Source organism: Lutra lutra, chromosome 10 (assembly GCF_902655055.1).
Source record: "Lutra lutra chromosome 10, mLutLut1.2, whole genome shotgun sequence".
Classification (NCBI taxonomy): domain Eukaryota; kingdom Metazoa; phylum Chordata; class Mammalia; order Carnivora; family Mustelidae; genus Lutra; species Lutra lutra.
Genome location: NC_062287.1, coordinates 52,806,486 through 52,830,146, shown reverse-complemented (window position 1 = coordinate 52,830,146; position 23,661 = coordinate 52,806,486). Strand labels below are relative to the sequence as shown.

The 23,661-nt window shown below is 40.6% G+C and overlaps 2 protein-coding genes across 3 annotated transcripts in view; one reads left to right on the top strand and one right to left on the bottom strand.

The window, feature by feature from the left end:
- The window catches only part of RSF1 (remodeling and spacing factor 1), a 162,695-nt gene extending 141,705 nt beyond the window's left edge, over positions 1–20,990 (bottom strand). The window contains exon 1 of one of the 2 annotated variants that reach the window (XM_047693907.1): positions 20,555–20,990. In XM_047693907.1, the coding sequence (XP_047549863.1) occupies positions 20,555–20,741 (187 nt within the window). In that variant the 5' untranslated portion in view covers positions 20,742–20,990. The remainder of the gene's footprint in view (positions 1–20,554) is intronic. The other variant, XM_047693906.1, reaches the window with a different exon arrangement.
- A 153-nt stretch (positions 20,991–21,143) lies between these two features.
- Positions 21,144–23,661, top strand: part of AAMDC (adipogenesis associated Mth938 domain containing) — a 42,032-nt gene continuing 39,514 nt past the window's right edge. Inside the window, exon 1 of the mRNA XM_047693917.1 lies at positions 21,144–21,288. The gene's annotated coding sequence lies outside the window, so the exon portion shown is untranslated. The remainder of the gene's footprint in view (positions 21,289–23,661) is intronic.

Here is a 23,661-nt window from a genome sequence, read left to right as displayed (position 1 = left end):
ATGAACTACGGGGTGTTATGCTAAGCAAAATACGTCCGTCAGAAAAAGACAAATACCATGTGATTTCACTCATATATGGTATTTAAGAAACAAAACAGATGAATACAAGGGAAGGGAAGGAAAAATAAAATAAGATGAAAATTGAGAGGGATGCAAGCCATAAGCTCTTGACACTGAACTCTAGGAAACAAACTGACGGTTGCTGGAGGGGAGGAAGTGGGTGGAAGGGATACCTGGGTGATGGCCACTAAGGAGGGCACTTGATGTAATGAGCACTGGGTGTTACATACAACTGATGAATCACTAAATTATATCTCTGAAACTAAAAAACAAAACCCAAAAGACCTAAAGAAAAATTCTGGAGAGGAAAACCCCGTTTCTGATCAAAAAACCCAGAACAGGATATAAGCTAGATTAAGAATTGTCAAGATTAGTGAACTTAAATACACAGCAATAAGAAAAACTAAACAAAACAACTGGGGAAAAAAAGGCTATAAATAAGTGCACATATCAATAAACTGTGGGACAACTTTAAGTGGTCAAACATACATCTAATTTGGAGTTTCAAAAGAAAAAAAAAAAAAAAAAAAAAAAAGGAAGGTCACCTAGATGGCTCAGTTGGTTTAGTGTCTGCCTTCAGCTCAGGTCATGATCTCGGGGTCCTGGAATCGAACCCACGTCTGGCTCCCTGCTCAGTGGGGAGTCTGCTACTCTCTCTCCCTCTTCCACACCCCTCTACCATGCTCCTTCTCTCTCTCTCTCAAATAAATACAATCTTTTTTTTTAAAAAAGGAGGGGATAAAAAAATAAAAAAAATTTTTAAAAAAATAAATAAATAAATAAAAAAGGAGGGGAAAAATTTAAGCAACAGTGAAAAAGTTATTAAACATGATAAAAATAAAACATAATAAATTTTGTGACATACAGCTAAAGAAGTATATAGAGAAACTGATAGAACTAACAATATACACTTGAAAAGGTCTCAGATCAATGACCAAAGCTTTATCTTAATAAACTACAATAAAAGCAAATGAAACACAGTATAAACAGAAGAAAGGAAAAAGCAAGTAGTAGAAATGAATGAAACCAAAAGCTAGTTCTTTGAGAAAAATTTTTAAAATATATATTGATAAGCTATCAATAGTTTATCAACAGCTTACCAAGACTATCTCTTTAGTCTATATCATTGTACACTTTAGTCTGTATCACTGTATAGACTAAAGAGAGGGGGAAAAAGGAGACACAAATAAACAATGTCAGAAATATGATGGATTACAGATACTACAGACATGGAAAAGATAATCGGAACACTATGACCAATGTATGTTGATAAATTCTTTCTATAACTTCAATAAAATGGGACAATTCTTTGAAAGAAACAAATTACCAAAGCTCATCCAAAAGGAAACAGATAAAATAAATAGTCCTATACCTATTAAAGAAATTGAATAATGAAGAAAACTCCAGGCCCAAGTGGTTTACTGGTAAATTAAACCAAAGATTTAAAAAATACCAATTCTACACAAACTATTCCAGAAAAATCAAAAAGAAGGAAATGCTTCACAGTTCCTTCCATGAGGCCAATATTATACCCCGATAAGAAAATCACAGAAACACATCAAAAGAAAGAGAACTACAGAGCAATATCCCTTGTGAAAACAGATGCAAAACTTCTTAACACAAATTTCAGCAAATACATAAAGAGAGAAATTCATAATGACTGTCTTTGTCTGCTCAGGCTACCATAACAAAATACCACAGACTGTGTGGTTAAAGCAACAGAAATTTATTTTCTCACAGTTCTTGAGGCAGGAAATCCAAGACGAGGGTACCAGCATGGTCAAATTCTGGTGAGAGCTCTCGTCTGGCTTGCAGACAATCACTTTCTCACTGTGTTCTCACATGGCAGAAAGACAGAGAGATCTCCTCTCCAGTTATTTTAAGAAATCACAGTTCTATCATGTTAGGGCCCTACTCTTATGACTTCATTTAACCTTGATTACCTCATAAGACCCTACCCTCCAGATACAGTCCCATTGGGGATAAGGGCTTCAAAATATACATATGGAGGAGATACAATTCATTCCACAATGACTTAAGTGGTGTTTATCCCCCCCCCCCCGAAATATAAGGCTGGTTTTTAAAAATCCATCATTGTAATTCGCCATATTAATGAACTTAAAATGAAAAATCATAACCATCTCAAATATCCCAAAAATATTGACAAAATCCAATATGCAATCCGGATAAAATCTCTCAGCAAACTCAGAACAGAAGGGAACTCTCTCAGCCTGAGGAAGGGCGTAGTGAAAAATCTTGTTATCATCAGACTTAGTGGTGAAAGACTGAATGCTTTCCTCCTAAGATCAGGACAAAGGTAAAAATGTCCATGACCACCACTTACATTCACTACTCTATGTGTAGTTCTCACAGGAAAAAAAAAAGATCACAGGCATCCAGTTGAGTAACAAAGAAGTACAACTGTCTTTATTTACAGATGACATGATCATTCACGAAGAGTCACATTTTTAAAGCTGTTTAAAATGCCTAGGTTTAGTTAGATTGCAGAATATAAGATTGATACACAAAAAACCAATTATGTTTTTATATATCAGCAATAAATTTAGATTATCATAAAAAAAAAAAAACAAAATATTTAGGGACAAATGTGACAAAAGTTGTAGAAGACCTATACAGTGAAAACTACAATACACTGCTAAGAAAAATTAAATAAAACCTAAATGAGTGGAGTTCATGCATCAGAGGACTCAATGTCTTATGGTGTCATTTTGCCCAAATTCATCTGTAGATTCAACATAATCCCAATAAAAATTTCAGGAAATACCTTATAGAAATTTATAAACTTATTCTAAAATTCATATGGAAAGGAACTAAAATAGCTACAACACCTTTTAGGGTACCTGGGTGGCTCAGTGGGTTAAAGCCTCTGCCTTCGGCTCAGGTCATGATCTCAGGGTCCTGAGATCAAGTCCCGCATCGGGCTCGCTGCTCAGCAGGGAGCCGGCTTCCCCCTCTTTCTCTGCCTGCCTCTTTGCCTACTTGGGACCTCTGTCAAATAAATAAATAAAATCTTTAAAAAATTAAAATTAAAAAACAAATAAAACACCTTTTAAAAAGAGGAATAAAGTTGGGGGACTTAAATTACCTGACTTCATGTCTTGTTACAAAGCTAGAGCTGAGTCCAGGCAGAGTGATACTGGCCTCAAGATAGACAAATAGATCATGAAACAGAACACAAGGTGCAGAAACAGACCCATACATATGCAATCAATTCAATCTTGAAAAAAAAATTTTATTTAAATAAAATTTACATAACATAAAATCCACCATTTTAGCCATTTTAAAGTGTACAATTCCATGCTTTATAGCATATTCACAATATTGTATGACCATTACCACCACCTAATTAAGAGAGTATTTCCAACAACCCTAAAAGGAACCTCACCTCTTGCAATTCCCCCCACGTCAACTCCCACCAACTACTAATTTACTTTCAGTCTCTATGGGTTTGCCTAATTTGGAAATTTAACAGAAATGGAATCATACTCAATGAAACCAAAAGTGGGTTGTTTGAAAAGATGAACAAAATGGACAAATCTTCAGAGTAATTGATGAAGAAAAATATAAGATTCAAATTACTCAAGTCAGGAATGAAGGCAGGATATTACTAATGACCTTACAGAAATAAAAAGATTGTTAAAAGAACACAATGAACAACTGAATGCCAACATATTAAACAACCTAAATGAAATGGACAAATTCCAAGGAACAAACTACCAAAACTTACCCAAGAATAGAAAAATCTGAATACCCATAGGGTATTAAAGTAAAGAGATTAAATAATCAAAAAACTTCTCTCAAGAAAAATCCAGGATTAGATGGCTTCACTGGTGAATTCTACAAACATTTACCAAAGAATTAACACCAATCCTCCTCAAACTCCTCCAAAACACAGAAAAGGATGACCACTTGCCAACTCATTCTATGAGGCCAGTATCACTCTCATACCAAAACCTGACAAGGAAGCACAGTAAAACTAGAGAAGAGTAACCTTTGTGAATAAGGACACAAAACATCAACAAAATACAAGTAAAGATACTAAAGAGATTAGTGATATCAGCCCCACCTCCATAAAGGGAAGAGGACTGAAGATTAAGTTCAATCATGGGGCAAAAACTTCAACAAAAATAGTTAAAACACTGAAGTTCGAAAGAGCTGCCTGACAGCAGAATACACTGATAACGCCGGGAGGCTGACAGACCGTGATTCCACAGGGTGAGGGCATGGAAGCTCTATGTTGGAACCCTCCCAGACCTTACCTTATGTGTCTCTTCATCTGGTTGGTTCTAAATTTTATTTTATTTTTTTTTATTCAAGATTTTATTTATTTAGGGGCGCCTGGGTGGCTCAGTGGGTTAAGCCGCTGCCTTCGGCTCAGGTCATGATCTCAGGGTCCTGGGATCGAGCCCGGCATCGGGCTCTCTGCTCAGCAAGGAGCCTGCTTCCTCCTCTCTCTCTGCCTGCCTCTCTGCCTGCTTGTGATCTCTCTCTATCAAATAAATAAATAAAATCTTTAAAAAAAAAAAAGATTTTATTTATTTATTTGACAGACAGAGATCACAAGGAGGCAGAGAGGCAGGCAAAGAGAGAGCCCCGCTGAGCAGAGAGCCCGATACAGGGCTCAATCCCAGGACCCTGGGATCATGACCTGAACCAAAGGCAGAGGCTTTAACCTACTGAGCCACCCAGGCGCCCCTAAATTTTATCTTTTAAAATAAAACCATGATCATTAAGTATAGCACTTTCCTGTGTTCTGTGAGTCATTCCAGCAAATTATCAAACCTGAAGCAGACTGCAGGAACTTTTGGCTGGCATCTGCAATGGAGATAGTCTTGTTGGTGACCATGCCCTTAAGCATGTGGCATCTGTCACTACCTCCAGGTGATTAGAGTAAGAACTGCATAGTACTACAGTACATCAGGATAAAATCCAACCAATCCAACCATTCTAAAAGTCACAGGAGAATATAAGGAGCTGAAATTAACCAAGTGCATTTCAAAAAGAACATGGTAGGAGACCCTGCCTTGGCAAATAGAAGGACTTAGTTTAAAGCTGTAGTAAGTAAAACCATGTGTAAAGAACGCATTAATATATAACAGAGAGCCAAGAAATAGATCCACATATATGTGAAAATTAGTATGTGAGAAGTGGCTTACAAATTACTGCAGGGGAGGAACCCCTCACACATTACACCAAAGTAAATTTCAAGAGGTTTAAGATTACAATTTGAAAACCAAAAACATTTAAAAGGAAACAGATGAGTATCTTATGACCTCAGAATCATAAAGAGAAAGGTTTCTTAAACAAGATATAAGGGGCGCCTGGGTGGCTCAGTGGGTTAAAGCCTCTGCCTTCGGCTCGGATCATGATCCCAGGGTCCTGGGATCGAGCCCTGCATCAGGCTCTCTGCTTGGCAGGGAGCCTGCTTCCTCCTCTCTCTCTCTGCCTGCCTCTCTGCCTACTTGTAATCTCTGCCTGTCAAATAAATAAATAAAATCTTTAAAAAAAAAAAAAAGATATAAAAAGTATAAACATTAAAAAAAGATTAACAATTATACAACACTGACATTTAAAAGTTTAGATTAACAAGAAATAGTATAAAAATATTATAAAAGATAAGCAGTATTGAGATGTTTACATCGCAAATAAAAAAAAAAATCACAAAGGAATGACAGCTGAAAAATATTAAGAATTGTTACAAATCAATAAAAACAGACAACCAGAGGGGTGCCTGGGTGGCTCAGTGGATTAAAGCCTCTGCCTTCAGCTCAGGTCAAGATCCCAGGGTCCTGGGATTGAGCCCTGCATCAGTCTCTCTGCTCAGCGAGGAGCCTGCTTCCCCCTCTCTCTCTGCCTGCCTCTCTGCCTCCTTGTGATCTCTGTTAAATAAATAAATAAAATCTTTAAAACAAAACAAAAAAAAAGCACATGTATTTTCTTTAAATGGTAACATTTTGTCTTTCAAGATGGTGGAGATATTTCTCACTAATTAAATGGCGAAAGACCAGAGTTTAATTATAACTCAAGAAACATTATAAGTCTGAGTTACCACATGGTGTCTAATAGCATGTGTAACAGTGGGAAAAGAGTCACTCCGAAAACAGAAAACAGCTCAAACATTTCTGCTAGAGAATCTTTCAAAATTAATTAAGAATTACTCATCAGGGACGCCTGGGTGGCTCAGTGGGTTAAAGCCTCTGCCTTCGGCTCGGGTCATGATCTCAGGGTCCTCGGCAGGGAGCCTGCTTCCCCCTCTCTCTCTCTGACTGCCTCTCTGCCTACTTGTGATCTCTGTCTGTCAAATAAATAAATAAAATCTTAAAAAAAAAAAAAAAAGAATTACTCATCAACTATCAACTCACACAAATGACACACAGTTTACTTATATGTTTCTCATTTATATAATAGATTCAATCCACACTATCTGACATTCCTTTTTCCCTATAAGGTGGCATTTCAGTTTATATGAATTTCCATTTGTTTCTTCATAGGTAAGGGGGAAACGGAAAATATGTCCAACAGCTATCAAATCTTTATGCAAGAGAACACAGCAATCTCTACAATTTAACAAATACTTTTATGGATTTTTTTGGAAATAAAAATGACAGAGTTGCTCAGTTATAGAAAGCTTTACCTATAAAAGAATACAACTGGACACCAATGCCAAGACAAGTTTAATAAAGCTAATTTTAATTATCTTAAGTATATAAATAAGGCACTATAAAAAACTGTCCTTAACAAAACATTAAATGTATATTTAACATAATGTATAGTATATACAGGTACAGGAGCTTAAATAATTCACAAAAACCAAAAGAGCTGTAAAATCAGATAGACTGGCATTATCTGTTTATTCAGAGTGAGCTTTTAGTAAGCTATAAAATAACATGGCTAGTTTTTCTAATAGTGCTCATATGTGTTATTAGAATCCTGAATTTTTTACAACAGAGAATCACACCTTTCCCCCATAAAACCTGGACCTGTCTGGCTATTTCTTTCTTCAATAAATGGAAATATTAACTGACTACTCTCTATGCCAGAAACCTGGGAACTTCTCTAGCCCTCCACAGCCAGTGCCCCAATTCATATCTCACCAATTCTATAATAATGACCTAGGGCTGAATGACCCCGCTCTCAAGCTACCCACTGCCTTTCCAACAACTCAAGAAATTTTACTTTTAAGATTTTATTTATTTGAAAGAGAGCAAGATCACAAGTAGGCAGAGAGTCAGGCAGAGAGAGAGGAGGAAGCAGGCTCCCTGCTGAGCAGAGAGCCTGATGCTGGGCTCGATCCCCAGACCCTGAGATCATGACCCGAGCGGAAGGCAGCAGCTTAATCCACTGAGCCACCCAGGTGCCCCAAATTTTACTTTTAGAAGTAAGAATTTCAGGTGACTCATAGTGGAGAAGATATGAACAATTCTGGGGGGGGGGGGCTGGGAATTTTCTTTTAATTAAGAAAGGTAAAGAGCAGGGGCGCCTGGGTGGCTCAGGTGGGGTACAGGCTTTTGTGGCTTTTCTCAGGTTCTTCCCTACCTGGAATGCTTATCCATCTCCTAGTCAACTGTTCAAATTTCTATACTGACTACAGTGATGCTATACCACTGGGACAAAGGTAGGTAAGTGCTCTTTTATACTCCCAAAGTACCTCCTCTATTACAGCAGTTATACTTCTTTATAATTCCTTGCATAATTAGATTCTTACAAATATGATACAAATATATTTTGTTTACAAGACACATACTTTGTAATCAAAGAGACATGAGATTAAAAGGATGAAAAAGAGGGGTGCCTGGGTGGCTCAGTGGGTTAAAGCCTCTGCTTTCGGCTCAGGTCATGATCCCAGGGTCCTGGGATCGAGCCCCACATCGGGCTCTCTGCTCTGCGGAGAGCCTGCTACCTCCTCTCTAGCCCTGCCTGCCTCTCTTGCCGACTTGTATCTCTGTCTGTCAAATAAAAAAAAAAAAAAAAAAAAAAAAGGATGAAAAAGATATATCATGCAAAGGAGTAACCAAGAGACAGCTGGAGTGGCTATACTAATACCAGGCAAAACAGACTTAAAGACAGAACCTGAAGAAGTAGCAGGACAAGTAAATTAAAACAGACATTCCTACTTCTCCCTCTCCAGCTCCCCCTGCTTGTGCTCCCTCTCTCGCTCTCTCTCTCTCTCTGTCATAAATAAATAAAATCTTTTTTAAAAAGTAGAAGAAGAAGAAGAAGCCTAATTGTTCAAATCATTGCTCAGTGTTCAGACCAAGACCATGGTATGGAGGATTACATTACAATCCTAAAATCATAATGGAGGGGACAGATAGTACAGTGAGTGGTTAAGAACTAGGGCTCTGAAGCCAGATTTACCCATTTTTAAATTCCTAAACACTATGAACTATCTTTGTATCAAATGTTCCTCTAACGCTTTCATGTTGTGTGAGTTCAGGAAATTACTTTACTTCTCTAAGACTCAGTTGCTTTATCTGTAAAGAGAACAGAGCGGTTGTGAGGATTATTTAAAGTAATCTTGGGAGAACACTGTACTATAGAGCCTGGCTCAACAGTAAGCTCTAATAACTGTAAAATTATTACTAAAGGCAGTTAACCTTTGCTAGGTTAACCTAGAAAATTATGTTAGAGTCCATACACTCCAAAGCCCCTCATTTTTGTATTTATATAATTTATTCTTATTTCTAAGAAATAAGAATAATAAACATAACATAAATAAAAATAAACATAAATAAAATTATGTTAGAGTCCATACACTCCAAAGCCCCTCATTTTTGTATTCATATAATTTATTCTTATTTCTAAAAAAGATGGAAATGGAAAAGATACTTAAAGTTGGAAATTGAGGTCCAAAATAAGGGAAAATAGAAAGGAAAAAGGGTAAGACATAGTTCTCACGATGAATCAAACCAGTTAAACATAGAAGAAAAGATAAAGGACTATAAAATAATAAGGCCATGAAGATAAAAGACAAGGATAAACCAGCAGATAACAATCAAAATTTATAGGACACACACACAAAGAAATCTCTAAAATAAGGAACGTTACAGAATGTCTGGGTTCAGATGCCAGCCCAAGTTAGCACTACTGAAGATGGCTTCTTTCATGGTTCTAATAAAGAAAAGTTTGGCAGGAGTTTAATGGGAATATAAATTAAACTCCACTGTATTTCTTATTAGACAAAGTTCTCCAATGTGCTACAATCTTGCTATATCCCAAAATTTCAAACACCAAAAGGAAACTACAATTTGGAGTAATTTATTCTACTTTTTTTCCCTAAAAGACTTTTAATATTTGAACACTGAGGAAATGGCAATTACATTTATTTGCATAGTTAACCGTGAGGATGATCAGGAAAAAAGGAATACAAATATCAAAATAAACTCCCTGAGGGGTGCCTGGCTGGCTGTCAGCAGAGCATGCGCCTTGATCTCAGGGTCCTGAGTTCAAGCCCCATGTTGGTTGCAGAGCCTACTAATTTAAATAAGTTAGTAAATAAATAAATAAATAGAACTCCCTGACATACCTAACATTCTAAGTGCCAAAGCTTTATAAACCAACACTCTGCACTTTCCCAATAAAATTAATGCTCAAGATACAGTTCTACCTACTAGTAAAGCGGTTCTACATACTAGTCATCTCTAGTATGTTCTCCCCGACCCTCTGTCCCTGAGTAACCTTTTAAAAAAAAAAAAAAAAAAAAAAAGGTTCAGACTAGAACAGTCCTATAATGAACTGGTTAATAACTATTTTAAGTTCTATCTTCCCACCTAAGCTGATGGCATCACCATTTATAAACCTTATCCTGACAGACCTTCACTAGAATTCCATCTTCACCGATTCTATCCCTTCACTAGAATAGGGATCAGCAATTTTCCTGTGAAGGGCCAGAAAATACTGTTGGTCATGCAGGCTATATGTTCTCCACCATGATCACTTGCCTCTGCCATTTCAGTGTGAAAGCAGCCATAGACAACATGTAAACATATTAGTTGGCTGTGCACCAATAAAACTTTCTTTATAAACACAATCAATGGGCCAGATTTGGCCTATAAGGTACAGTTTGCCCACCCCTACATTAGACTATCACAGACTAGGTTTTAACTTCCAATTACATGCATTTTTTTTTTTAAGATTTATTTATTTGAGAGAGAGAGGACACGCACACGTACCCATGTAGGAGCATTCAAGGTGGGGAAGGACAGAGGGAGAGAATCAGACTCCCAGCTGAGCACAGAGCCCTACACAGTGTTCAATCTCATGACTCTGAAACCACGACCTGAGCCGAAATCAAGAGTCTGGTGCTTAATGGACTGAGCTACCCTGGTGTCCCTACATGCATTCGTTTAACTGATTTTTTTAAAATATTTCATTTATTTAAGAAAGTAAGAGAGAGCATGAGCAGGGGGTAGAAGGAGAAGGAGGCTCCCCTCTGAGCTGGGAGCCCAACACAGGGCTCAATTCCAGGACTCTGGGATCATGACCTGAGCTGAAGTCAGTCACTTAACTGACTGAACCACCCAGATGCCCTCATGCATTCATTTTAAATACGCTATTATATCTAATGAAATGGGACATGAAATTTGGTCACTTCACATGCTAGCACTAACCAATATCTCAATTACTTCCAACTAGCAACGGAAAGAATCTTATTTCCCTGTTTGGCAAATGTTTACTTAAGAGTTTTTGTCAGATTTAATTCTTCAAAAAAAAAAAAAAGGCTTAGAATAGAACAGTCCTATAATGAACTTGGAAATAATATTCATTTCATAAACATTTATTCCTGCCCTCGAGAAGTTTACTGTCTCCGGGCGCCTGCTTAGGTCATGATCTCAGGATCCCAAGATCAAGCCCCACATGGGCTTTGTGCTGTGCATGGAGCCTGCTTAAGATTCTCTCTCTCCCTCTCTCTTCCCCTACCCCTTCTCCCTTCCTCTTAAAAAAAAAAGGAGCTTACAATCTTGAAAGGAGGCTAGACTAAGTGCTTACAAGCACTGTTCTATAAAACCTATTTGGGCCGCTGCCTTCAGCTCAGGTCACGATCTTGGGGTCCTGGGATCTCGGCCCGTGTTGGGCTTTCTGCTCAACGGGGAGCCTGCTTCCCTCTCTCTCTCTGCTTACTTGTGATCTCTCTCTGTCAAACAAATAAATAAAATCTTAAAAAAAAAAAAGAGCTCATGTGGGGTGAGGAGGCCAAGTGGTTAATTTAACTTAGAAAAGCAGCAGGAAAAATTTCCCAGAGCATCTGATGCTTAAAGAGCAGATTAATGATGGGTAGGAGTACAGTGAGCAGGCAAGGGAAGATGGGGAGACAATATTCAACTCAAGTAGGAGGATGAGGAAAAGGAATAAAGTACGAAATAAGCTTTCATATATTCAGAGACCTGCAACCAGCTCAGCATGACTAAAACAACAGCAACAATGATAGAAAACTGAGGCTGAATATAAAAGAGGATAAAGAAATGGATTCAAGTGGCATCTAGCTGGCTATTGGTTAAGCGTCTGCCTTTGGCTCAGGTCATGATCCCAGGGTCTTGGGATTAAGCCCCATATCAGGCTCCCTGCTCAGTGCAAAGCCTGCTTCTCCCTCCTCCCTCTGCTGTTCCCCCCTTTTTCTCTGTCACACAGAAAAAGAAAGAAAAGGAAGAAAGGAAGGAAGGAAGAGAAAAGGAACAGATTCAAAACTTGGAAGTAGAAAGTATGTAAGAGGTTAAAGTGTAAGATGGTTCCTCAGTTTCTGATCCAGGTGACTTAAGTGGATGATGGTAATAGTCGCTGTGAGAGGTAATTCAGAATTAAAAGTAAACAAAAGAAGCAACTCAATTTTCCTTTTATAAAAAGCCTTGGAAGATTTTTTTGGAACTTCTAAAAAAAGTTCTGGTTGACAAAAAATATCATATTAGTTTCAGGTATACAACATGATTCAGTATTTATATATACTGCAAAATGATCATTACAAAAGCCTAGTTAACAGTCATCACAACACATAGTTATAAATTTTTTTTCTTCTGATGAGAACTTTTATGATATACTCTCTTAGCAACTTTCCAATATACAAAACAGTATTATTAAATGTAATCATCATCTGTACATTCTATCTCCATGACTTACTTATTTTGTAAATGGAAATGTGTACCTTTTAACCACCTTCACCCATTTCACTTTTTGATAGAAGACTACTTTTAAATATATATATACTTTGGTTATTACCAAAGAAGTACATAATTAGTACAAGAAATGAAATGTGAAGAAAAAAAAAAGAAAAACCTATAATCCTATCATTCAGAATATAATTAAGATAAACATGCACAAATACAGGGTAAAGGGCATAGAATAAACAGAGAGCTAAACAACTTATAAAACAAAGTTTGCTAAAATATACATCATTACAACGTGCACATATTACTTGTCCATATAATTTTTTTAAAAATCCAAATTACTGCTTCATTGTCTATCTTTGCCAGTAAACTATGGCAAGTTTGAGGGAAAGATCTTATCTTTTTCATTAATGTATCCCCAGAGTATAAATGTGCCTGGAATATAGTAGGTAATCAATTACCATTTGTTGAAAGAACAAATAAAATTTAAATGAAGCCCCAGATTACTCTCTCAAGCAATTACTTGATACTATGAAAATTATAACATACATATACACACAAAAATAGAAAACACTCTGCTACCCTTCATAATGGGATTACCATAAAGAAAAACAAAACAAAACAAAACCACCAAGGCATAATATACTAAGATTATATTCATCAGGAAGAGAGCCAAAGAAATTTTCTTAAAACTAGGAACACACGTAAATATCTTCCTCGAATATATGAGTCAGGTTAAGATGTACTTTGGGCCTGAACTGTTCTTACTTTTCCACACTGCATGTGCTTGTACATCTCACCATAAAATTGCCATAGAGATATTTTTAGTCTATTAATTTATAGGCTAGAATTCATAGACTATTACTGCACTTGATAAAATCTCAGAGGAAAAAATTAGCCTTTTAATGGCGATTTTAACTTAAGCTCTACTTAGCTACTTCCTGCTAGATTAGAAAATCCTTAAAAGAAAGCCCACATTTAATGTGTTTTTAAACAACAATCCCTAAAATGTTCACAGTACTTAGCATATAGCAGACATTCAGTACACATATTAAGTAAATGAAGTAGCTAAATGCTTACCTTTCAAGCAGAGATTTTAAAACACGGACAAATTTCAAGGGAAATTTCTTAGCAATTAAAAAATAAGTAAATCCGTTTGGTCTAACAAACCCAATTTAGCCAGAAAAATCCTGTCCTGGGACAATGCCAGCAACCTCCCTCCAAACCTCCACAACTTCTGGAAACCTCAACTCTGTGATATACCAAAAATGATGGAAAAGAAATACATCTCTCTCTTTCCTTCTAATAAATGTCTAAAGAATATCACTTTATTCAAAAGTAGAAGAACCATAACTGGACATTTTCAACCAAAAGAGGCTCTGGTTCCAGCAATGCTACCATTAATGTTCTACCACTGTTAGATCCATGCAACTCTTGGCACATGTATCTGGTAAGATCTTTTGCTTAAAGCAACAGATAGTGGCTCTAGTTACGGTAAAGTCATCTTTCTGCTTTACAGAATTCACCTAAAAACAATTGTCTCATGATTCAATTAGCACCAGTGGGAGTCCTGGTCATAACTCCAGTTATACATAAAAGGTACATTCTTTTGTACTTGACATTTGACTGTAAGAGCTGTATGTCAAATCATTTAAAAATGCAAAAAAAACAAACCAAAACTAAAAGTGCACTGGTAAAATAAAATCTTAAGGAGAAAAAAAAAATCAAACCCAAAACAAATGATTCAACTTATTAATACCGTACAAATAACTCAGTCAACCATAGTACCAACCAGGGGAATCATATTACCCACACATACCTTAATAATTAAGACTGTTATTAGATATAAGTAACTTTTCAACCAATACCTACACAAAGACTACTTTTAAAGAATGAAAAAGTGCATTTTCCTCTTGAAAAAGAAAAGTCCTGTTAAGGAGAGCAAAGATACTTGGGAGCCTTGGCTGTTAGTAATCCCACAAAGACAATGTCCATTTTTTCTTGTATTCATACCTCCCAATCATCCACTTTTAGTCAGGCAGAAGCTGGAGAAGTCCATACAGAGCACAGAATTAGGAGAGCAAAAGAAGACCAAGAGGGAGTGGGGATCAAACACCACCTTCATGGGGCGCCTGGGTGGCTCAGCGGGTTAAAGCCTCTGCCTTCGGCTCAGGTCATGATCTCAGGGTCCTGGGATCGAGCCCCACATCGGGCTCTCTGCTCAGCAGAGAGCCTGCTTCCCTTCCTCTCTCTGCCTGCCTCTCTGCCTGCCTGTGATCTCTGTCTGTCAAATAAATAAATAAAATCTTTAAAAAAAAAAAAAAAACCACCACCTTCAGGGGCACCTGGTTGGCTCAGTAGGTGAAGTATGTGACTCTTAGTCTTGGGGTTATGAGTTCTGGCCCCACTGTGGGTATAGAGATTACGTAAAAAAAAAAAAAAAATTTTTTTTTAAATAAAAACAAAAACAAAAAACACCTTCAAAAATACCTGGGTGGCTCAATCAATTAAGAGTCTGCCTTAGGCTCAGGTCATGATCTCAGTATCCTGAAATCAAGTCCTAGATAAGGCTCCTTGCCCAGTGGGGAGCCTGAATTCTCCCTCTGCCCCTTTCCCTGCTCCTGCTCTCTGACAAATAAATAAATAAAATCTTAAAAAAAAAAAAAAAAAAAAAAAACCTTTCAGTTAGCACATTCTTTTCCTATTCTACCTTACAGCAACAAGAAATCTAAATTTTCCCGATTGTTTCAGAATATAGGAGGACTCTAAAGGGGATGGTCTGAATAGACTAATGGTTAGCTACATACCCTTGAAATCAATCTCTCCATCTTGGTTGTCTTCCCTGCAAAATAAAGTCAAAATGGACATTGTACTCCTTTCTTTCTGGCAACAAAACTCAATGATAATTTCTAGAGCACCAGTTCCCAAACTTTCTAAGTTCCTAACACCTTCAGTATTTCAGTATTTTTTCACAACAGCACTAGGCCAAGAAATACTAAGAGTTCCATTTATCAAGTTGTTAGTAGTGATTTGAAAAACTCATCTACCTTAGCTTAAAAAAAAAAAAGTTTTTACTTCATTCTTAAATGATCGGAATTCCGTACTTCCAGAATGCATATTATGGTTACGCAATGCACTACTTCTCAAACCCTGGAATGAAATTGGACACTGCTATTCTTATTTCCTATTTCTCAATGATCATCATGCAGTATTTGCACTTTGTCACAGCAACCTCCAAAAATCCAACTTCACAGAGACACATCATCCAAAGGAATGTAGCACATTCTTATGTTCAAATCAGGAACTATGTGAAGCTAGTAATTTACCTGGCAACCAACAGATGTCAAGTACTGCTATATGTTCTTTGAAAATTTGAACAACCACACGGTACCTCTGTAAGTTGGTGACAATACGCTGGGGTATCTTAGTGTAGTGTTGGGAACATGGCCCCTAGCAAGTATTATATAATTTTGTGGCTTTGCACTCAGACAGACCTAGGTTAGAAATCATATTCTAGGAGTGCTGGGTGGCTCAGCTGATTAAGCATCTGACTCTTGTTTTTGGCTCAGGGCATGATCTCAAGGTCCTGGGTTGGAGGTCCAAGATAGGCACCACGCTCACCAAGAAGTCGGCTTGAGATTCTCTCTCCCTCTCCCCGCACTATACAAGTGAGCACATGCACTCTCTCCCCTCCTGCCTCTAAAATAAATAAATAAATCTTTAAAAAAAGAAAAAAAAAAAAAAAAAGAAATCAGATATTGTATAATCTTGGGTACCGGGCATAGAAACTAATCTATGCCTGCCAAATAGGAGTAATAGTACCAACCTCAAAGAACAGTTATGACAAATGAGATGATATCTGTACACAATAAATGCTCAATAAATGCCAGTTGTTATTAAATCATTCACATTTAAACCAAATAAACATTCTAAGCTGAAGTCACAATGTCAAATAAAAACTTATGTACAAATTTTTAGGGAAAAGATTATAAAGTGCTTAAACAATGACAATATAGAGAACTACAGTCTCCTTCAAAGGATGCCATAATGTTGCTATACCCATGACAAAAATGACTAGGTAAAAGGTTTTTAAACTGGTAACTCAGAAGAATATAGTTCCAAAAGCACCTTTTAGTGGACAATCACACTAGGAAAAACCAAAAGTTTTATAAACTAGGATTCAGCAGCACTAAGAACTTCCTTTTAAAAATACAATTTCAGGGGCGCCTGGGTGGCTCAGTGGGTTAAGCCGCTGCCTTCGGCTCAGGTCATGATCCCAGGTCCTGAGTTCGAGCCCCACATCGGGCTTTCTGCTCAGCAGGGAGCCTGCTTCCTCCTCTCTCTCTGCCTGCCTCTCTGCTTACTTGTGATTTCTCTCTGTCAAATAAATAAAAATCTTTAAAAAAAAAAAATACAATTTCACATTGGGGCGCCTGGGTGGCTCAGTGGGTTAAAGCCTCTGCCTTCGGCTCGGGTCATGATCCCAGGGTCCTGGGATCTAGCCCCACATCAGGCTCTCTGCTCAGCAGGGAGTCTGCTTCTCCCTCTCTCTCTGCCTGTTGCTCTGCCTACTTGTGATCTCTATCAAATAAATAAATAAAATCTTTAAAAAAAAATACAATTTCACATAGAGCAAAACTCAATTGATTGTAACAAAGACTTTTCCCAAATAGCATAATAGCTCAATATTATACTTGTGCTCATACCCTTAGTCTCATAACATGCTAAGAATTTAACATTTTAATTCCAAATGCACTGGTGTATCTTCTATCCCACAAACATCTTTAATAAAACTTGTAATACAGGGGCGCCTCAGTGGCTCAGTTTTTGGGCATCTGCCTTTGGCTCAGGTCATGGTCCCGGTGGCCCTGGGATGGAGCCTCGCATTGGGCTCCTTGTGAGGATGGGAGGGGAGAGTCTGCTTCTCCCTCACCCACTCCCCTTGCTTATGTTCCCTCTCTCACCATCTCTCTCTCTGTCAAATAAATAAAACCTTTTTAAAAAATCTGTAATACTGGGGCGCCTGGGTGGTTCAGTGGGTTAAGCCGCTGCCTTCGGCTCAGGTCATGATCTCGGAGTCCTGGGATCGAGCCCCGCATCGGGCTCTCTGCTCAGCAGGGAGCCTGCTTCCTCCTCTCTCTCTGCTTGCCTCTCTGCCTGCTTGTGATCTCTCTGTCAAATAAATAAATAAAATCTTTAAAAAAAAAAAATCTGTAATACAAGAACACTGTAAGTGCTTGGTTTATGAAAGGATTTTTGAAATATTTCATTTGATCCTGAGATATTATCTCTATTTACTCAGGAGACGAGGTATACAGAAATTAAGTAATTTTTTCTACAACTTATATATTACTGTTCCATGCTAAAACCAGTGTCTTTTTTTTTTTTTTAAGATTTTATTTATTTATTTGACAGAGATCACAAGTAGGCAGAGAGGCAGGCTCCCCACTGAGCAGAGAGCCCGATGTAGGGCTCGATCCCAGGACCCTGGGATCATGACCCAAGCTGAAGGCAGAGGCTTAACCCACTGAGCCACCCAGGTGCCCCTAAAACCAGTGTCTTTTCATTCTTTCTAGTACACAACTCCTTTCCAAAAAGACTCAGTACAAATCTTGTTGGTTGGACCAGTATTGTTTAATCTACCTGTTACAAGTAGGTTAACCATCACCAAAGGCCTGAAAATCTTTTCCCTGAACAGTAACGGCATTTTACCTGCAGAGACTTTTCATTTGCCAAGTATGTGGAACTGTGTAGCATTAATTAATAATTATTCTTAAATCACATTATGACAAGATCTATTATTATAGATACAGTGGCTGAGCCCACTGGTATAATCTCTCAGCCCAGAATATTTCTCATTTTTCACTTAGCTGGCAGTCCACTGTTCAACTCTAGATGGAAAGGTAACAGGAACTATCAAACTGACCCTTCTACCCTTTTCTTCTATAACAAGCCAAATGCGGTGGCCAAAATACTTAAAAGGAATGGAAGGCAAGACAACTTGTCTTGCCATCACAGGTCTATGCCTGCCTTTAAACTTGGTCCAAGCAAATTCCAAAAACAATTTGCCAACTATCCTTTTCCCCAAATTCCCAAATTTCTCTCAGATACATATATTACTATTACTTCCAAAGGTATCCTAAAAGCAATTTATTAAGGCATTCTACTTCACAGTGACTACTTCTCTAAAACTTGAACATAAATGTAATTCGATAATTAACTATATTGGGAAGCTAAAGTGTTAAAGAAATTCTGCAGGGAAGTCTTTATATAATGTAACTCATCACTCCTATTTTATACCACATTTAAAAATTACCCTTTTAGGAGCGACTGGGTGGCTCAGTCAGCCAGTATGCCTTTGGCTCAGGCCATGATGCCAGGGTCCTGGGACCCAGCCCCTTGTCACGCTTACTGTTCAGCAGGGAGCCTGTTTCTCCCTCTCCCTCTCCCTCTGCCATTCCCCCTTGCTTGTGGATTCTCACTCTCTCTAATTTAAAAACAACAACAATAAAAAAAAAGGGGGGGGGGTGCCTGGGTGGCTCAGTGGGTTAAAGCCTCTGCCTTCGGCTCAGGTCATGATCCCAGTATCCTGGGATAGAGCCCTGCATCAGGCTCTCTGCTTGGCAGGGAGCCTGCTTCCTCCTCTCTCTCTGCCTGCCTCTCTGCCTACTTGTAATCTCTGCCTGTCAAATAAATAAATAAAATCTTAAAAAAAACCCTACCCTATTATATGCCACAGTTTGTTAAGGATAGAGATTTGGGCTATGGGTAAGAAGAGATATAGGCCTGTACCATAACTGCTATATTAACCTGAGTCTTTAGTAGCCACAACATTTACTCTATAAGCTATTATTTTGAAAAACTTCACACCTGGACCCTTCCTAGAAATGTAAATACATTCGGTTAACAAACTTCTTCAATTCCATTGAGAAGTGAAGAGCAACCTTCTTTTCTTAGAACGGAAATAGCTATCTGTCTTATACAATACCCAGTCCACTTTAGCAACCTAATACGGGCCAAAAAACAAAACAAAACAAAACATCTATTTGGAAAACGTCTCTTTTCCAGCCAAGAGCTGTTCCCATATAAAGGCAATGCTCAGAACACAGGGAGAAAAAAAAAGAAAAGAAAAAAAGAAAAGAAACAAAACAAACAAACAAACAAAAAAAAACCTCCTCTGAAGGAAGAAATATGCCAGGAAACGAGAGACATGGATCGGGAATAAATAAAGCGTAAGTGTACGCGATCAGTGTAAAGGCTGGAGGCAGCAGGCACAGCGCTGAGATGCTCCAGCGAAAGAACCAGCAGCAGCAGCAGGAAGTTTCAATGGGGCCGGGCAGAGCATGCGCCCTGCACCCGCGCGGTGGCCTTATGTGGAAGGAGCACCACTTGCGAACACCAATAATAGACCAGCAGCACCAGAGAGAGAAACATGAGCAACAAGCACCTTCTTCAACTGTTTCCCCCTCCGTCTGAGCCCCTCCTCCAGCCTACATACTAACCACCCCACCCCACCCTGCAAATGGGAGGGCGACTTCTTCCCCTAAGCCCTGCTGCCAAGATGAAGGGGGAAGGGATTAGAAAAGTGGGGAGATGCTTTCCTATTATTTGGGGGGAGGTGGGGAGAGGGAGGAGGAAACTATGGGGGAGGAAAAATTAACCCTCTACCCTCCAAAGTGGAGAAGCTGAACCGACTTCGACCCCCAAAGCGAGAATGGAGGAAGACCCCCTCCCATGGGGGAGGAGCAAACCTCCCTACTCTGAGGAAGGAGTTTTGGGGGTTAAACCAGCCCTCGAGGGGAAGGGAAGAGAGACGAGAGCGACTCTCTCGGGGGAGTTCCCACTAGAGGGAGGGAGAGCTGAAGTGTCCGCTGGCCCCCGCCCACCCAGGTGGAGGGAGAGAAAGGGGCGCCCCGAGAAGATGAGCCCAGCCTCCCCCGAGATGGTGGGGAGGATGGTGGGAGGAGGGGAAGGAGCAAGGGAGGGGAGGAGGAGAAAAGCGCAAAGCTGGCCGGAACCTGCGCTCCCCTTCCCCCGCCACCCAGGGGAAGAAGGGGTGGAGGACCGGCCACTGCCGCGGGAGAACAGTCCCAGGGGCCGCCGACCAGCACAATGACCACTCCACGCCCCCAGCCCACACCTAGCCTGCAAAAACGCCCCCACCTCCGCTCCGCGCCAGGCCCAGTGGCCCTAGGGGGTCTCTGCCCCGCCTCCCCACTGCCCAAGACCCTGGGGGCTGGGCGGAGAAGCCGGGCCGGGCGGAGCGGCGCCCCAGGGGAAGGACAGAGCCGCTAAGGCCTGGGAGGTCCATGAAGAGAGGAGAGAAGGAGCGTGCCAGGGCCGCTTCCCGCCGGGCGTTCGGGCCCCTTGCTTACCTTCTCCACTGCCGACGTCCGGCGGCGGCGCCTGCAGCACTCGCTCTAGCTCGGGAAACGGCAACTCAGGCAGGTCGAGCAGCGGCCCGTAGCGCTCCAGGAAAGAGCAGACAACGGCGAAGTTGGGGCACGAACCCGGGCAGCCCGGAGGAGCCATCGCCGCCGCCGCTGCTGCCGCCGCCGCCATTTTGAACTGGAGGATGGAGGAGGAGGCGATGGGGGGGTGGAGGGAGTTGGGCTCCGAGGAATGGCAGGGTAGCCTTACGGACAACAGGAGGCGCTAGTGAGCGGGCTCCCCTGTGGTTCCGAGCGTCTCCGGCACGGCGCCGCGATCCCACAATACAACGGCTGCTCGGAGCAGTAGAGAACCGAGTCAGACGGGGGAAAGAGAGGCGCTCTATGCCTTTCACTTTCCGCCCTCTTTCCGCACCCCCTGTCCCACCCTTTACTTCGCCCCTCCCACCTTGGGTTTGCCACTGCCTCGTGTGACAGGGGGAATGAAAACAAGGGAAGCGGGGCAGGGAGGAGGACTGGAAGCTGAAGAGGCGGGACTTTTTCGAGTGGTGGCCAATAGGTCTGGAGGGGGCGGGGCTTCGGGCGAAGACTGGCTGAAATGCGCTTTCAGGGCGGGGCGAGTGGAGCGAGAGTCTAGCGAGAGGGCCCGAGCTAACCAAGGTGAGAGGTAAAGCGCGGAGCCGCTTGGGATCGCAACTCTCCTGAAGAGAGGACGTTGGGTAAGTTTTGGGGGAGCTCCGGGAACTGAAACCCGGCCACCAGATGGTGGGGGAAGTTGGGGAGCGTGAATAAGAAGCAGAAAAAGGGAAGAATAGGGAAAAAAAAACCCGCATTATTCTGGGAGAAGTTTGGAAAGGGAAAGGTAGAGAAGTGCCCTTTACTTAGGGGTTGGGATAGGACCTTTGTAGGGAGAAGTGCCTGCGAAGCTTTGTGAGGGGTATTGCTGTCTTCTGGGTACAAGAATCTCAGCCGTGCTGGAAAACAGAGTCTGAGGACTCTGGGGGGCGAGAGCCCGAGGGAATGGCTCTGCTAGTATCACCTGTCTGAGGAGTTGGGGCCCTGGTAGGATATCATGGTCTGAAGGGACCAACTCTTCAGGCAGACGAAGGTATGAGGGTACAGGGTCCTGCTGTGGTTGCCAAGGTGGGAGGGGAAGGGACTCTTGAGGCACGAGGATCTCATGGGACGAGACTTTTTAGGGGGACCAGGGTCAGAGGGTGGGCTAGGACTCCACTAAAAGGACTGACAGAATAAGCGACTTGGTGGAAGAGTAAAACAATTGTTAGAAAACAGGGTTCGACTTCGTTGGGGCCAGAAGTGAGCACCACAAAGAATCTCAGAAAACCATCAATCATGCAAAGTAATGGATTCAAGGTGCACTATGGTTAGAAGTCTGAGCTTTGGAAGTCAGCCGTACGTGAGTCCTAACAAAAGTGCTTCAGACGGCGCCTGGGTGGCTCCCTGGGTTAAAGCCTCTGCCTTCGGCTCAGGTCATGATCCCACGGTCCTGGGATCGAGCCCCACAACGGGCTCTCTGCTCCTTGGGGAGCCTGCTTCCTCCTCTCTCTCTGCCTGCCTCTCTGCCTGCTTGTGATATCTCTCTGTCAAATAAATAAAGTCTTTAAAAAAAAAAAAAGTGCTTCAGGCCTTTGCAGAAGATTCTTCATTTCTTGGAAACTGTGAAGTGGGGGTGATACCAGTACTTACATCATAGAGTTTTACTAGCTATTCCGGGTAATTGATTAGCACAATGCCCAGGCACATTCACTGCAACTATTTTTAAAACGTTAGTTGCTATTACTGAATAAAAGAATTTCTGAAATTTAGATTGAATTCTCCTATGATTTATATAGTCTATTACTTTGAACCAGAATTTTCTTTTTTTTTTTTAAGATTTTATTTATTTATTTGACAGATCAGAATTAGGCAGAGAGACAGGCAGAGAGAGAGAGTGGGGGAAGCAGGCTCCTGCTGAGCAGAGAGACCCATGCGGGGCTTGATCCCAGGACCCTGGGATCATGACCTGAGCCGAAGACAGAGGCTTTAATCCACTGAGCCACCCAGGCGTCCCTCTTTTTTTTTTTTTTTAAGATTTTATTTATTTATTTGACAGACAGAGATCACAAGTAGGCAGAGGCAGGCGGGGGGGGGGGGGGGGGGGGGCGGGAAGCAGGCTCCCCACCGAGCAGAGATCCCAATGTGGCCCTATCCCAGGACCCTGAGATCATGACCCCCACCGAAGGCAGAGGCTTTAACCCACTGAGCCACCCAGGGGCCCCTGAGCCAGAATTTTCATTGTGCATTTTAAACTTAAATAGTACTGGGGAGCCTGGGTGGTTCAGTCAATTAAGCATCCCACTCTTGATATCAGATCAAGTCTTGATCTCAGGATGGAGAGTTCAAGCCTATCCTTGGGCCCCATGCTGGGCTTGAAAACTACTTAAAAAAAAAAAAAATGTTAAGGGCTCCTGGGTGGCTCAGTTAAGCGCCTGCCTTCAGCTCAGGTTAAGATCTTGGGGTCCTGGAATGGAGCTGGCTCCTGCTGCTTCTCCCTCTGCTCCTCCCCCTACTTGTGCTCTCTTTCTCTCTCCCTCTCTCTCTCTGTCAAATAAATAAATTAAATCTTAAAAAAAATTTTAAAGGGAAGCCTGGGTGTCTCAGTCATTAAGCATCTGCCTTTAGCTCAGGTCATGATCCGAGTGTATTGAGATCCAACCCTGCATTGGGCCCCCTGCTCAGCGGGAAGCCTGCTTCTCCCTCTGCCACTCCCCCTGCTTGTGTTCCCTCTATCACTGTGTCTTCCTCTGTCAAATAAATAAATAAAATCTTTTTAAAAAATTTTTAAGCTAAAATTTTATAAAATTTTTTTAAATTTCAGAATTTTTAAAAAATCTTTAAAAATTTTTTAAAACTACTTAAAAAGAATTTGAAACAAGGTATGATATAACCCATGTAAAATCAGAAAATTTGTGATTACAAAGGTAAAATATACAGTATAGGCAAATAACTATATTAGGAACAGAGAAAATGCTTACAATTATTGAATTTTGTTCTGTATTTCAGGAAAGAAACATAATGGTCTATATCATTCT